The 16,663-nt window shown below is 34.7% G+C and overlaps 1 protein-coding gene across 1 annotated transcript in view; it reads left to right on the top strand.

The window, feature by feature from the left end:
- The window catches only part of SHC3 (SHC adaptor protein 3), a 225,722-nt gene that overhangs the window by 60,693 nt on the left and 148,366 nt on the right, over positions 1-16,663 (top strand). Inside the window, 2 exon segments of the mRNA XM_044657594.1 lie at positions 11,584-11,654; positions 15,101-15,120. Of these exon segments, the coding sequence (XP_044513529.1) occupies positions 11,584-11,654; positions 15,101-15,120 (91 nt within the window).

The following is a 16,663-nucleotide window of genomic DNA, read 5'->3' as shown; positions in this document are numbered from 1 at the left end:
TGAGATATCTTCCACAAAATGACTAATATGAAAAATGCTTTGCATGATTATACATGTTAAATCTATATCAGCTTGTTTACCATCTCAGTGAGAGAGAAGGAGAGAGAGGGAATGAAGAAAGGAATGTCAGAAAAAGGGAGACAATTTAGAACTCAGAACAAAAAAATGAATGTTAAAAATAGTTTTTATATTTAATGGGGGAAAATAACATTATTTTAAAAAAGAAACCAAATTTGATTGGTGATTTCCTCATGCATTCTAATTGGCCTCTTCAGACAAATCCCAGTTTCCCTCTTTACTGGAATGTTCCCTTTGGATCTTCAGAATTCATTTTACATGTTTTCTATTACTCCTGGCCTGTCTTCATCAGAATCATTTTTGTTCTATGTCTTCTACTTATTTTTTCAACCCTTTGAAATTTGCTTTCTTAAAATCTAGAGTGCATGCCATACTATGCTTGGATTTTTTTCTCTTTTCCACAACTCTTAAGATAGAATGGTCTCTTCCCTACAAAATTCCCATCGTTTCCAACCCAGAAACAGGCTCCTCTTTGTTAGTGAGAATCAAATACAAGATAGAATTTTTTTAGTTTGTTACTTTACAATGGATAGAATTATCACAAAGGCAAATCAAATAAGTCATGGGATAATTAAAGTTAGCCATTATTATTATATCATGCCTCTCTGCCAGGCTTGTGATTGACCTTTTTTCTCTTTCTATCCAGGTGGTTTGTGGCAGACACCATTGACAAAATCACTTGTGTTTCCCTTTTGGACCTAAACCTAAATATTCTCCAAGGGATACTTTTCTTTTGAAATAGACTCATCCAGAACCATAGTTCATGTTTTTAAATCTCGGATTTCCTTTTTTTTTTTTTTAAATTATTTTTTATCCTTGGAGGAAGTGGATCAGGGTAATTTCTCCTGGCTTAGATTGGTTATAATCTGTTCCATAGGATGTGAAAATTTACTTAAGTCTTCAAACATTTCCTCAGCTAAGAAGGTAGAGGAAGTATTGTATTTGTTCCTAATTTCACAGTTATCCTGGTGACATGTAAAGCTTCCCTTTTCATTAGTCCTTTGTGTATCCTCTAAATGTAGTTTAATCTATAACCTGATTTAGTTTACCTATGAAGTCTACTTAAATAGGTTGAAATTCACAGGGTCAAGATACCTTGCTTAGGGATGTGACTGTCTCCCAAACCTGAAATGCTCTCCTTTCTTATCTCTGCCTCCTGCCTTTCATCAAGTCCCAGCTAAAATTTGACTTCTACCATAAGCCTTTTTTCATCTCTCTTAATGCTAGTGCTTTACCTTTGCTGATTATCTTCAATTTTATCCTGTATAAATCCTATTTGTACATAGTTGTTTGCATGTTGTCTTCCCTCATTTGACTATTAGCTCTTTTAAAAATAGGGACTATTTTTTATCTCTCTTTGTATGCCTGTAACTTAACATAATGCCTGTTATATAATAGGAATTTACATATTTATAGACTGATTGAAGCTCACAGAGATTAAATGAGTTGCTGAAAGTTACACATCTCTGAAATATCAGAGATAAAATTGAATCCTATATCACTAAACAGATCTGTATTAAGCTAGTATAAAAGATAACTTAATTAAGCCACTTTAATCAGTTTATATTAATTGTTTTAAGCCTATATAGAGCTTTATATATGTTCTGCATATAATCCTATTAGATACCCAGGTTTATAATGCTAAATTGTAATGATAGTAGAATTAATAGTAAAGAATAATTCTAATTATTAACTCATTAAATAATTGTTTATGAGAATCAGTAATCAATAATTAATATTATGAATAAGACAATAAGGGAAATTTCCTGTGTGCCTTGCAAAATACCTTTACGGAGAATTTGTGTATGCCTTTAGCTCCCTGGAATATATTCAGACTTCCTGAGGCTATGTTATCTAATTTGGCTTTGAAACTATAGAATTTTTTTTTTTTTAGAAAAAATTTTTCCATGGTTACATGATTCATGCTCCTGCTCTCTCGCTCCACTACCTCCACCCCCCACCCCCCAGTAGCCAACACACATTTCCACTGGTTTCTTCCTGTGTCATCGAATCAACACCTATTTCCATATTATTGATAATTGTTCTAGAGTGGTCATTAAGAGTCTACATTCTAATTGTGACCTCATCAACCCATGTATTCAAGCAGTTTTTTTTTTTTTTCTGTGTTTCTACTCCCACAGTTCTTCCTCTGAATGGGGGCAGCATTCTTTTCCGTAAATCCCTCAGAATTGTCCTGGGTCATTGCATTGCTGCTAGTACAGAAGTCCATTACATTTGATTTTACCATAGAGTATCAATCTCTGTATATAATGTTCTCCTGGTTCTGCTCCTTTCACTCTGCATCATTTCCTGGTTGTTCCAATTCACATGGAATTCCTCCAGTTCATTATTCCTTTGAGCACAATAGTATCTATCATGTAATAAGGGAAATTAGCAGTGTAATAAGAGGATTAGGCTTGGGGTAGTAGCTGGATATAATAAGGGAATATGGCAGGGATGTAATAAGGTACTGAGGTAATGGGGTGATATGAGACCAAAGACTGGAGGTAATCAAGTGAATTAAGGCAGAGGTATGTTTGGAAAAGAGGAGAAGGCACTGTGGATAGGGGTTTGTGAATCCCTAAAGCAGTAAAGTGAATAAGGAAGGTATAATGGTAAAGGTGGTAAATTGAAGTGGTAGGAGAAGCAAGGGAATGGCTGAGTTTAGGGAATATAAACACAGAGGTATAAAGAGTTACAAGGGAGAGGATGAGATATTTTGGGCAAACAGCTACAGCCTGGGAGACCCAGGCTGGAACAGAGACTTGGGACAGAGACACTTAAGGGAAACAGACTGCGCCCTTCAAAGTAGGAAGGGCACTTCTACAGACAAAGATTAGGGCTAACCAAGAATGACTTGAAACTGACTAGAGGGCTGCTAGTCAGTTTCTCAGGTTTACAAAGGAACAGTTCAGAGGAAGTATAAGATTTCACTTCCTCCAAAATGGACACCTCCAACTCCTTCACGACTCAGAGACTATATGATTCCTTTCTTCCCTTTTCCCTCTCTTATCAATCAACTAATGAAGTAGCCAAAGGTTTTGATTAAAAGACAAACTGGGCTTATTGATTTAAGGGTTGATTGGAAAGGATAGAGGATACAAGGTAACCCTAACAGCCACCTAGAGAAAGCTTCAGGTCGGGGGGAGGGAGACAGGAACGTGAAACTGAGAAAGGACCTGCCTTAACTCAGCTCTCAAGTGGTTTTGTAATCAAAGGGGTTAGGAAAGTTGGATACAATGATTCAATAAATAATTTGTAACAAGGGTAAGCCCTATTTGACTATTTAAAACTATCAAGTTTAAAACTAACACTCCGAACTACCCTCCTTTCAAAACCCTCACAGAAATTCAGGCAGGGAAGGAAAAATGAAGATGGGGAATAAGGGAGGTTAGGGAGATTCAAAAGAAATAATTAGGTTAATAATTTTAAAGAGAAAAGCTGCAGAATATAGGCCAGGTTTCAATCCAAAGAAAGAGCTCAGATTGACCCTTCTACTCTCCAAGAGTCTCCCAGGTCAACTGACTTTTCCTCAAGATTCCAAACCCTATCAACTGTCAGAAAATCTCTGCAGCAAGGCTTTGCAGGGCTGACATGTTGCACTACATTTTGCCCATTTTCTCTTTTAAAAATTTGCATCTTGCAACATTTTAGTAGTTACTAAAGTCTAAGGGATTACTACTCTTATTCTAAGCTAAATTCTAATTTATCCCTAACTAAGTTTGCAAAATAAGAAAAAGGTTGCTATCTCCTAAACTATGCTAAAACCAAACTAAGCTAAACTAAGACGGGTTATGGTAAAAGCATAGGAAAGGAATGGGGATTTAAGTTTGCAAAAATTTTTTCAACAGAAAGGAAAAACAAAGTAAATTTAAACATTCACAAACATTCTTAAGGCTAACATTTGCTAACTAGAACAAAGTAATGAATTCTATCTATTGTTTCTATCTAATTTTATGAACTAACAAGAAAATTATTACTAAGAAAAAATTTTGCAAATTAAGCTTCTAAATTCTAGTTCACTTTCTAAAGTTAGTGTATAAATAGGTTAGTACACTTATGCCTATGTTAGAAATGTTAGTGAGAATAAGTAAGACTATAATTATTTATAAGTCTATTTGTGAAACCATAGACTTATGCTATGTACAATATTTACAAAGAAAATTTAGAAAAATCTGTCCCTGTACTAACTTACCAAACTAACTAAACTGTCCCTGTGTGTTAGTAAACTTATTGCTAAGGGTTAGTAAGCAAAATTACATATTTACATGAAGTGTCAGGTGATTTGAGTAGAATGTGTCTGAATCAAAGTAAGAGAAAATCTATACTAAGGCAGACATACTCTTCTCAAGTGTAAGTTTTTGTGTTTCACATGTAGATGTGAAGTCAGGAAAATGTTTTATGTGTTGTCTAGTGACTTATCCATGTAATGATGTGTTATATACTTACTCCACCAGAATTCTTTTGCAATGTGCATGTACTGCTTGGATGGAATCTAGTGTTTTGTGCAGTGAGAATTCTGTTGGGTGTAAGTTATCTCCTTCACATATATGTGTCCAACACTGATTCGATGCTCCTCTTCACAGTGTGGATGTTCTTCTTACAACTGATGCATTTGGTTACGGATGTCTTTGTAGTTCTCAGGTTTGCTGTCTTTGTGAAGATCTGCGAAGTCAGCAACGCCTCACTTGTGTAGTTTGATGTTATCCCACACTTATCAACTTGCACTTGAGATGTTTGATGCACCCGTGCTTGTCATCTTGCACTTGTGCTGATGTTCTAGTGTGATTGAATTGGGTCAGGAACAAAGTTCAAATGTCAATCAAATGTGAATAATTTTTCTTCCTTCCTTTTTTCTTTTTGGTTTAATAAAGATGATTACAGGTAACAAGAGTTCATGATTAAGTCTTTGTGCTTTCATTTATTCTTCGACATCAGTTTCTAGATCCGGTATTGATTATAAATCAAATTCTTCTTCTTTCATTGATTCTTTTTCATTGTCATAATTATTTACAAATGATTGTTCTCAGTGATTGGGATTGGGATAATCATTTGGGTATAAAATTTGGTGTAATAGCTGATTGTTTACTGGCTCTTGGTCTAATTCTGGTTCTGATTCACGCTCTGATTGTTGTTCTGATTGCTGCTCTGGTTCTGTGGTCTCATGTATAGATTGTGGACTTTCTGAGGAATTATTTGATCAGTTGGTGCTAGTTGATCTTTGTGCTGTATAGATTCTGGGTCTTTTGGTTGTTGTTGGGGCATGTCTTTTGATGGCTTGATGTGGGTGACATGGAACCAAGGATCCTTTCCTTTAATTTTGATTGCACTCGTAGAAATTAGAATTATTTGGATAATATACCCTGTTTTAATAAACTCTCTATGATGGGTTTCACTCCTTCTATCGCTTCTTGGCTAAGTCTGAACTGAGGAATTCTTGGAGGTAAACCTTCTTTTACCTCTGTCTTTACTGGTTCCGCTGACAATATCCTGCCCACCTCAATTGAATTTTTATCCCACACGTAATCTGGAATATCATCTGGAATCTCATAGATGTTATTAGTTGATTGGTATGATGGTTCCTCACTACATGGGTCTAAAAATAAAATGGGATGGTGTTTTAGAGATCTCTTGGGTAGGTGTAAATAAATTTATCCATCCTGTTGACATTGAATGGTGGCAGCCAATTTTCATAAGAAATCTCGTCCCACGAGGTTTGAAGGACATGATGGCATCAATAGGAAGGTGTGTTTAAGAATTAGAGGTCCAAATTTTAGCATTTTAACTTTTAGCTTCGAGACTTGTTGTGATACCCCAGAAGCTCCTCTTACTCTTAAACTGCCTTGAAATTGACATCCTTCAGGTGCCTGGTATAACACGGAACAAGTTGCACCAGTGTCCAGTAGTCCCTCATAGTGTACCTCCCTGATTTCTAGGGTAACTCATGGTTCTCCACTGTCATTGGACTTCACTGGCACTAGGGGTAATAAAGAATCCTTAGTATTTTGTGTACACTCATCATTGATTCTGTGTTGTGTATGGTCTTTTGTGTCTAAACTCAAACTTCCTATAGCACCATTTGGCAAGTTCAGTTTAGAATCAGGAATCCAGAAAGCAGGCTTAAAGAGCATTCTCTCACTGAGAGCTTGTAAGTCATTGTCATTTATGCAAATTTCATGTTGGCTTTCTCTAAGGGCTTCCAGAAATGGAATCAGAAATCTGATTCACTGTCCACTCTGCTATTTAAAGAACTGTCAAGCTTCAAATCAGAAGTTTTTTCCCTCAGTAGTATCCGGGAATGTATGATAGTTAGATTGTGTTCCCTTCAACACTTCAGGTACGACTACTGATTCAAAAGCTGACTGGTGTTCTTCTCTATTTTGCCCTGCTCCCAGGTCAACTGACTTCTCCTCAAGATTCCAAACCCTATGAACTGTCAGAAAATCTCTGCAGCAAGTCTTTGCAGGGCTGACATGTTTCACTGCAATCACCAGCATATACCACAATTAGTTTAGCCATTCCCCAATTGAAGGGCCTACTCTTGTTTTCCAGTTTTTTGCCACCACAAAGAGCACAGCTATAAATATTTTTGTGCATATCTTTTTTCCCTATGATCTCTTCGGGGTACAAATCCAGCAATAGTATGGCTGGATCAAAGGGTAGGCATTCTTTTAGCGCTCTTTGGGCATAGTTCCAAATTGCCATCCAGAATGGTTGGATCAATTCACAACTCCATCAGCAATGCATTAATGTCCCAATTTTGCCACATCCCTTCCAACATTCATTACTCTCCACTGCTGTCATTTTAGCCAATCTGCTAGGTGTGAGGCAATATGCATTTCTCTAATTATTAGAGATTTAGAACACTTTCTCAGATGCTTATTGATACTTTTGATTTCTTTATCTGAAAATTGTCTATTCATGTCCCTTGCCCATTTATTGATTGGAGAATGGCTTGATTTTTTGTACAATTGATTTAGCTCCTTGTATATTTGAGTAATTATGTGTCTGTCAGAGTTTTTTGTTATAAATACTTTTTCCCAGTTTGTTGTTTCCCTTCTGATTTTACTTGCATTGTTCTTGTTCATACAAGAACTTTTTAATTTAATATAATCAAAATTATTTATTTTACATTTTGTAATTTTTTCTAACTCTTGCTTGGTTTTAAAATCTTTCCTTTCCCAGAGATCTGACAAGTATACTATTCTGTGTTCACTTAATTTTCTTATAGTTTCCTTCTTTATATTCAAGTCATTCATCTACTCTGAATTTATATTGGTGTAGGGTGTGAGATGTTGATCTAAACCTAATCTCTCCCATATTGTTTTCCAATTTTCCCAGCAATTTTGTCAAAGGGTGGATTTTGTCCCAAAATTTGGGCTCTTTGGGTTTATCATACACTGTCTTGCTGATGTCACTTACCCCAAGTCTATTCCACTGATCCTCCCTTCTGTCTCTTAGCCAGTACCATACCATTTTGATGACCGCTGCTTTATAGTACAGTTTAATATCTGGTACTGCAGGCCACTTTCCTTAACATTTTTTTTTTCGCTATTTCCCTTGATATTCTTAACCTTTTGTTCTTCCAAATGAACTTTGTTATAGTTTTTTTCTAATTCTGTAAAAAAAGTTTCTTGGTAGTTTGATAGGTATGGCACTAAATAAGTAAATTAATTTGCGTAGAATGTTCATTTTTATTATGTTAGCTCATCCTACCCATGAGCAATCAATGTTTTTCCAATTGTTTAGATCTAGTTTTAATTGTTTGGAAATGTTTTGTAGTTGTGTTCATATAATTCCTGTGTTTGTTTTGGTAGATAGATTCCTAAGTATTTTATATCATCTTAGGTGATTTTAAATGGTGTTTCTCTTTCTACCTCTTGCTGCTATGATGTGTTGGAAATATATAGAAATGCTGATGATTTATGTGCATTTATTTTGTATCTTGCAACTCTGCTAAAGTTGTTGATTATTTCTACCAGCTTCTTAGTTGATTCTCTAGGATTTTTTAAGTAGACCATCATATCATCTGCAAAGAGTGATAGCTTAGTCTCCTCATTGCCTATTTTGATACCTTAAATTTCTTTTTCTTCTCTAATTGCTACTGCTAGTGTTTCTAGTACAATGTTAAATAATAGAGGTGATAACGGGCATCCTTGTTTCACTCCTGATCTTATTGGGGAGGCTTCTAATTTATCCCCATTGCATATTATACTTATTGATGGTTTTAGATATATACTGTTGTGAGGGGGTGAAGGGATGAAGGTAGGAGGATTTTTAGGAATGGGAGAAAGGAGAGAGGAAGGTAAAGGAAGAGAAAGGAAGGTAGTGTTCCCCAGCCCCTGCAGTGGGAAATTGACCAGAGCCCTTCAGGGGCTCAAATAAAAGATCTGAGAGCAACTTTAGTGTTTAGAATAGCTAAGTTTTATTTAAATGAGAAAAGGGAAGGTCTAGGAAAAACTAGGAGGTAGATAGAAAGGGAAAAAGGTGCTGAGAGAGAGCTCAGGATCTGAGAGCCTCCTGGCTGGAGAGCAGATGCTCCAAAGTAGAGAGACCTAGTGAGAGTTCAGGGTAGAGAGGCTCCAGGGTAGAAAGAGAAAAAAGGTGCCAACCTTTTTCTTTTATTTCTCTGACACCTCCCACAAAGGAAGTGGGAGTTGTCAGGGGAAGTTGTAGCAGAGAGAGTCCTGGGAGTTGTAGTCTCCCAGGGCTTATGATGATTCCAAATGACACAGTGTTTATTATTTTTAGGAAAGGTCCTTCTATTCCTATACTTTCTAGTGTTTTCAATAGGAATGGGTGTTGTATTTTGTCAAAGGTTTTTTTAGCATCTATTGAGATTTTTCAGCATTTATTGATTTTTGTTTTTTAGTTTGTTGATATGTTCAAATATGTGGATGGTTTTCCTAATGTTGAACCATCCTTGCATTCCTGGTATAAATCCCACCTGATCATGATGGATAACCTTCTTGATCATTTGCTGGAGTCTTTTTGTTAGTATTCTATTTAAGATTTTTGCATCTATGTTCATTAGGGTGATTGGTTTATAGTTTTCTTTCTCTGTTTTTGATCTACCTGGCTTTGGAATCAGTACCATATTTGTGTCATAAAAGGAATTTAGTAGGACTCCTTCTTTGCTTATTATGTCAAATAATTTGTATAGTATTGGGATTAGTTGTTCTTTGAATGTTTGATAGAATTTACTTGTGAATCCATTAGGCCCTGGTGATTTTTTCTTAGGGAGTTCTTTGATGGCTTGTTCAATTTCTTTCTCTGAGATGGGATTATTTAAGTATTCTATTTTGTCTGCTGTTTATCTAGGCAATTTATATTTTTGTAAATATTCATCTACATCACCTAAATTGCTATATTTATTGCCATATAATTGGGCAAAATAGTTTTTAATGATTGCCTTAATTTCCCTCTCATTAGAGGTGAGGTCTCCCTTTTCATCTTTGATACTGTTAATTTGATTTTCTTCTTTCCTTTTTTTAAAATTAGATTTACCAGTACTTTGTCTATTTTATCTGTTCTTTTTCAAAATACCAGCTTCTAGTCTTATTTATTAATTCATAATTCTTTTACTTTCAATTTTGTTAATTTCTCCTTTGATTTTTAGTATTTCTAATTTAGTTTTCATCTGGGGATTTTTAATTTGTTCATTTTATTTTCTAGTTTTTTAAGTTGCATGCCCATTCATTAATCTCTGCCCTCTGTAATTTTTTAATATATGCACTCAGTGATATAAAATTTCCCCTTAGAACTGCTTTGGCTGCATTCCATAGGTTTTGGTAAGAATTCTCATTATTGTCATTGTCTTCAATGAAATTATTAATTGGTTCTGTGATTTGTTATTTCGCTAACTTATTTTGGAGAATCATATTATTTAATATCCAATTAGTTTTTGGTTTGCCCCATGTATTCTTACTCATAACTATTTTTATTGCATTATAATCTCATATGATATGAAACTATAGAATAATAACCTTAGCAAACTATTTTCACCATGGAACAGGGTGCTATGTAATCTGCCTTCATAAGAAGATAAGAAAAAAATGTCATCTTCTTGAAGATTAAATTCTGGTTGCCCCTTGAGAAGAAATATTCAGTTGAGAAGTTTCCCTTTTTGGGAGAAGTTTCCCTTTTTGGGAGGAGTTTGTAATCTGACTATTGCATGCAGGTTAACAAATGGGTTCAGGGTCTTATGTCATGCTGGGAATGTCTAGAGATCCTCATTTGGGGATTTATAGCTCTTATGATATAGTCAGTTTGACTCAGAGAATTGTTTCCCAGTATTATTCTTTACACTGGGGATAGATTTCATAAATGAGGTATAGTAATGATGGAGCTCAAAATGAAAACGGTAAAGACCAAACAAAAATATTTCCTCATTTGTAGAAGTACACTCCAGTTTCATTTAGCTATGAACAGTTAGATTCACTTTTACAAAGTATTTATTTCAAAGGTATAAACCAAATTAATAAACATATTCCCCCAAAACATAGAAGACATAATCCTCTTGCCCATTTTTACTACTTCGTATTCTAGTGGGGGAAGGGAATTAAAATCAATAGTTTAGCTTTGTATCTATAGAGCTATTTTTATTATTTAATAAATATTTACAAATTTTTTAAAATTTGCCTTAAAAGTGGTGAAAGGACTAGTTTGAGAGAAGCCTGGCGAGACTTACATGAACTGAGATAGAGTGGAACAAGTAGAATTAAGAGAATAATTTACAAAATAATTTGTACTCTTGTAAGAGTATCATTTTAAACAAATCAAATTTAAAGATTAACAATAAAAAATTCTGTTCAACATAACAATCAATGATGATTCCAAGAAAGTAATAAAGTATAATACCCATCTCCTGAGACAGATGAATGACTCAAGATAGAAGATACACATTTTGTATGGAATAGAGACAATCATTGATACATAGCCAATGTGAAAGTTTTGCTTAACTATGCATGTTTGTTACAAGGATTTTTGCTTTCCTTTTTTTTTCCCAGTGGGGGAAGAAAAGATAATGAAAATAAATACTTATTAATTGGAAAAAAGGGGTAGCTAGGTGGTGATGTGAATAGAGTACTGGGCCTGGAGTTAAAAGTACTCATTTGCCTTAGTTCAAATCTGACCTCAGACACTTATTGCCTATGTGACCCTGAATAACTCTCATAGCTCTGCTGCCTCAGTTTTCTCAGTTATAAAATGAGCTGGAGAAGGAAATTGAAAGATACTACTTTAAATATCTTTGCCAAGAAAACCTCAAATGGGTCCAACTGAAAAGTTGGACATGACTGAACAATTGAACAACTGAACTGAAAAAAAATTAAAAAGAAATGTTATGAGCTATAAAAAAGAAAAGCTTCATAATAAAGGGAAAATGATTAAAATATTTAAGTAATCTATATAATCACTCAATTGCCATGATTTTGTTCATGCATTTTTCTTTTTCCTTTTAATTTTCAATGCTTGCCATTTATGTTTATTTTTTTCCTTCTTCAGTATTTGGGCTGCTTAGAAGTTTTACGCTCAATGAGATCTCTTGACTTTAGTACAAAAACTCAGGTTACAAGGTAAGAATTGTTTTCTTTATTTTTTATTTCTGAATATTATTATTTCTGTGCCTAGAAATTTCCAGTGCTTTCCAGTAGACCATTATTCTCTGATATAAAGGATGATAAGAGACATTGAAGGTATTCCTATAGTACTTTCTTCTTCATTTACATAGGTATATTTGTTATAGAAAAGAGAGCAAAATATCCATTTAAAATTTCTTCCAGTTTCTTATTTCTCTGACCTTTAAAGTTTAATTTTTTTTTCAATTTATAAATCAAGGCTATGTATATTTATAAATCAGGGCTATGTATATATAAGTAAGATTAATGGAAAGACAACAAATATGTGATTATAAATTTCCAATATTTATATCCATGTAACAGATTACAACCTCTCAATGCTTTTTTGAGACTGTATAGTCCTTATCCATGTCCTTCCTTGAATCTTCCATTGAGGATTTAGTAGGTTTCTTCTAGGTCCTTTTTAACATAATGTACATTCAACAAGACATAAAGGATAGTAAATAGAATTTTTGTTGGAAATAGTTAATACTTCCCCCCCCCCAATGGTAACTAGAGTAGGAAAGGTTTGAGGGTAAGTAGGATCAAGGGCTCAAAATGGAGAGGATATCACTGACAGCTGGCTTCAGCATCTTTGTAAGAGTCTCTGTAGATCAGGAGTAACTGGATACACAAACAGGAACATAGTTGAACCAGATATACAGCCACAAGGTGTTATAAGAGAATTAGGGAAAGTTTAGCAATAGATATAAGTTAACTGGATGGCTGACAGGCAAGTGCTGGAGTGTTCCAAGCATGGAATGGTGGAGGGAAAGAGATTATTTTTTTCTGAGAGACTCTCTCTGGATGCAACGGATGGCAGTTAAGGCTTTCCTTAGCTGCTGGAGGTGAAGAGCCCAGAAAAATAACTGTCTTCTGTAAAATCATCTACTCTGGGAAAGATCAAGTTGAGCAGAGAATCTGGTTTGATTAGTAGACATATCAAACCAGTTCAGCTCCTTGACTTAACCCCTTTTTTGCATTTACTTGCTGTGACTCCTGGTGGCTGTGAACATTGCTGGAACAGAAGTGGACCCCTACAGTGAGACTCACATTCCCTCCTAACCTTATGGCTGAACCTGTCAGCCTGAACTTAGAACTAGTGTAGTTTTGTCCCGCCTCTTATTCCTTGAACTTACCCATTAGATAAGTATTTTTGTTTTGTCCATTTCCTCTATACCTAACCCTTAAACTCTTAATAAACAGTTTTACTTTACTTCCTGTACCTTCCTCTACCCCAAGAAAAAAGCCCACTGTTAGATATCTTCCAAAACCTGAGTTTCCCTGGCTAGGCTGGTGACCAGTAAACTGCCAACTGTTTCACCAAGCAATGTGGTTTTACTCAACTCCCACATCCCTTGTGTAGGTTCTCAGTTATCCTGTATAGCCTGTCACTTGTGGGTGTGTGGGTGTGCCCTGGTTGTGTGTGTTACCCTTGTGTTATACTGTGAAGGCAGTTACCTATTTCAAAGGAAAGGGAGAAATGGTCAAACCCACTCAGTCCATCTGAGGAGTTCAGACTCATTCTCAACCACTTCCAGAGAGATCAACTGTGTTCACAGGAGAAGCTCACGCGAATACTCTCCAGGGTTCTGGAATCTTCCCTGTCTCTGCTTTGGCAGTATTTCCTGCTTTTCCTCATTTTCCCTATAACAGTTCTCCCCTTTGCACAAAGCCAAAATACCATTGTAAACAGTATTTTGGTATTTGTGTACCAACAAACTTATATCTCATATAAATTAAAATTCTTACCCAAAATAACAAACCTCCTACACTCATCTATCTTATCCTATCTAATACTACCTTACTCTAAGGATTTAATCAAGGAAAGGAAAAAAGGGTAATTATACAATGAACAGTTACAAAGTTCAAAGTACAAATCAAACATATGCAAAGGCAAAATAAGCAAAAAATATCAAAATACAAAAATTTCACACAAAACATTAAAACCATAAAATACTACTCTTATAAATGAATCCAGAAAATGTCTATTACTATTATAATGCATAAATAGAAAATTTTGAAAAAATACAATTAACACAACATTGCATAAGTGCAAAGAGAACCTGTTCTCTGCTGGTCCAGGGGCTTGAGGGGGTGGGGTGGCGTTGATGACAAATAATACGAATGAGAACAGCCAGAATTTCAATCAAGTATCCCAGAGGCTGTTCTGATCTGCCCCTGGCTGTGTTTATTATTTTGTATCTCTTTTCTTAAGATTACATACTGGTTGGCATGGATTTTCATTATCAATATATATCTTTTCTTAGACATAATGGATTAAGTTATACATTAACTTTTACTGAATTACAAAATCATTTGATTGATATTTCATAATTATTTTTCTTTGATTAGACAGAGAATGAAAAGCTTGGCAAGAAATACTCATCATGGAATAACTGGACTGGAAATTGTGCTTTCTGTCCATCCATGAGGTGCAATTCAGTTTAGTACAATAGTTAATTACATTTTGACTAATCAAGTCAGGGATGATTATTCTTTGCTCTATTTAGCTACATAATTTAATCAAGTGATTCACTACACTGATTTGTTACACAATTTAGATAACTCAGGTTTCAAAGAAACAATAACCATAATCTGGTTCAGATATTATTCAAATACTTTTATTCTTTGGCTCATTGTCCTTATATTTATTTATTCCTCTTTTAAATTCTGTATTCCTCTTGGATTTAAAACTTCTAAGGTATATATTTTGGATTATATTTCTAACTAGTTTACATGCTATTGCCTTAGAAAATTTTTTCTCACATGACATATTCTAGACAGGAACCTTAACAGATAAGTACATACATTTCTCTGAAAAGAACTATAGTTGTCTAGACTGTATCATCTTGTACTGTACTGTTTGATTGTTTTCTGGGTCAAGCCTTTTCCTGTATTGATTCTAGATTGCTGGAAGAGGCTCTCACTTCCAAAGTAGTATCCTATCCCACTGTTTGCCTTACTTTTTCTATGAGGGATTTTATATCATTCAGCATCTCATAATCAGAAAGAGAATTTAGTGTAGTTTACATTCCTGAATATGAACTCCCATGAATTCCCAAGTACTACACCCCTTGCCCTTTCTGTATATCAGTTTGAGAATGTTTCAGAAAATTCACACAAGAAATTGTCCTTTTCAAACACCTTCTTTATTACTTTATACTCCCATTCCCTGAAAGAACACACACAGTTGTGTAAATGCTTTTAATGTTGCTCTCATTACAATCCATAAATATCCATCCCAAATGTCTCAGTTGCAGCCATATGAGGAGATATCGTCTGTGATCTCTAATCAACATTTTCACCCTCCAGAACTGAGAGGGTATGGTAGTTGAGGAATGGAGAGAAGGGAGAGTAGTGAAAGCCCTTCTCATCCATTCTATATTTGTAGTATATTACAGAAGATGAATAAAAAGGGTCTGTCAAATTAATATTTGGCAAAAGTTGGAATCAAAGCATATTTTAATTTTTGTTTTCAAAATGACATTAACTTCAAATAGTGATTGTATAATGCTATGTTTTAGAAATATTTGAACCATGCAGAATTTCTCAATTGTACATAACCAGATGTGATATTTAGTTAAATCATCAATAATTCTTCTTGAATGAACATTAAATAAAATTTCAGTTGAGAAGTAAGAGCAGTTGAAAATTCTCAACAAATACGTTTGAGGCTCTTTAAGAAATCTAGTCTTTTCTTTTATAGTAAAATAAAAAACAAAAATGCCTACATGAAGAAATTAAAACATCATCTTTTCAGCAGAATGTTTCTTTTTGTCCACTCTCAACACAGGTAGAAACATGATACTAACTACTGTGAATATCTTTTAAAAATTTTCATTTAGATATTTTCTGGTGAGGTTAGGGTACTAGAGGCTGGTAAGTATAATGTGAATTTTTTCCTCAATCAGTGTAATTGTGTATCTGGGATTTCCAGAGTCATGTTCTTCACAAGGGCTTTTGTTACAAGATAAATATGCTTTTGTTGATTGATGTATTACTATTGTGGTATATTACTTTAAAAAAAGGCAAAGTAATCTGTGGTTACTGTGCCTATTTGAACTTTTTAAGTGAATGGTAACAATCGTGGATAGTGATAAAGTAGAAAATGACTGAACCACAAATTCTATGTTATATGGATTATGCCAGTCCTTCAACTCTATGAGAATTAAATTTAAACTGACTTTGGTGGGGGGATTTGTCACCTGATATTCGAACTGTGAACAGTGTTTTATTTTCTATGTAAGAGAGGAGAATCTAGAGAAGAGGCCTGCCTACCACTAGTTAGTAGCAATTTTTCCATCAGCATCAAGGAAACAGTGTGTAAGTGTTGAAAGGTTGTCAAATGACAGAAAAGGCATTAAGAAGACTTTAGGAAGTTCTCAGTGTCTTTGTCTATGAATCAAAGGGGGCATTTGGATATAACTGCACTAAAACTCTGTATCTCTGTATTTTACTATTTCCTTGTTTATTCTCTTTCCAGGCTTAAAGTCTAGGCTGAGGTTTTAAACTCACCATCCTTAAGCAAGCTAGCCTAGCAACCAGACAAAAATGTAATGGAGAATTGGTTAACAAAAATGACTTAAAATGCAATCCAACATAGGTAATATTAATATGTGGTTTTCTAAGTCAATATGGGATCCATTGTTAAACATTTCCTAATTACATTTTAATCTCTTTCTGGCTATACACAGGACTTTCTCAGGCTCATGAGTCTCAGGTTTGACATTTCTACTGTACAGTATGCTTGGGAAAACAGTTGTCCCTCACTATATTGTGGTTCACTTATTGCAGCTTCACTGTATCATGGGTTAAAAAAAATCGGTAACATGGAGTATTTGCTATATCATGGGATTTTGCAGATGAATACTATGCTGTACATAATGAGAATGCTGTTCTGTGTTCTGTATCCTGGGTACTGATTGGCTCAGTGTTTATAAGAGTGTTGGAAAGGTTAATAAGAT

The sequence above is a fragment of the Gracilinanus agilis genome, chromosome 1 (genome assembly GCF_016433145.1).
Source record: "Gracilinanus agilis isolate LMUSP501 chromosome 1, AgileGrace, whole genome shotgun sequence".
NCBI lineage: Eukaryota > Metazoa > Chordata > Mammalia > Didelphimorphia > Didelphidae > Gracilinanus > Gracilinanus agilis.
This window is presented reverse-complemented; position numbering and strand designations above follow the sequence as displayed.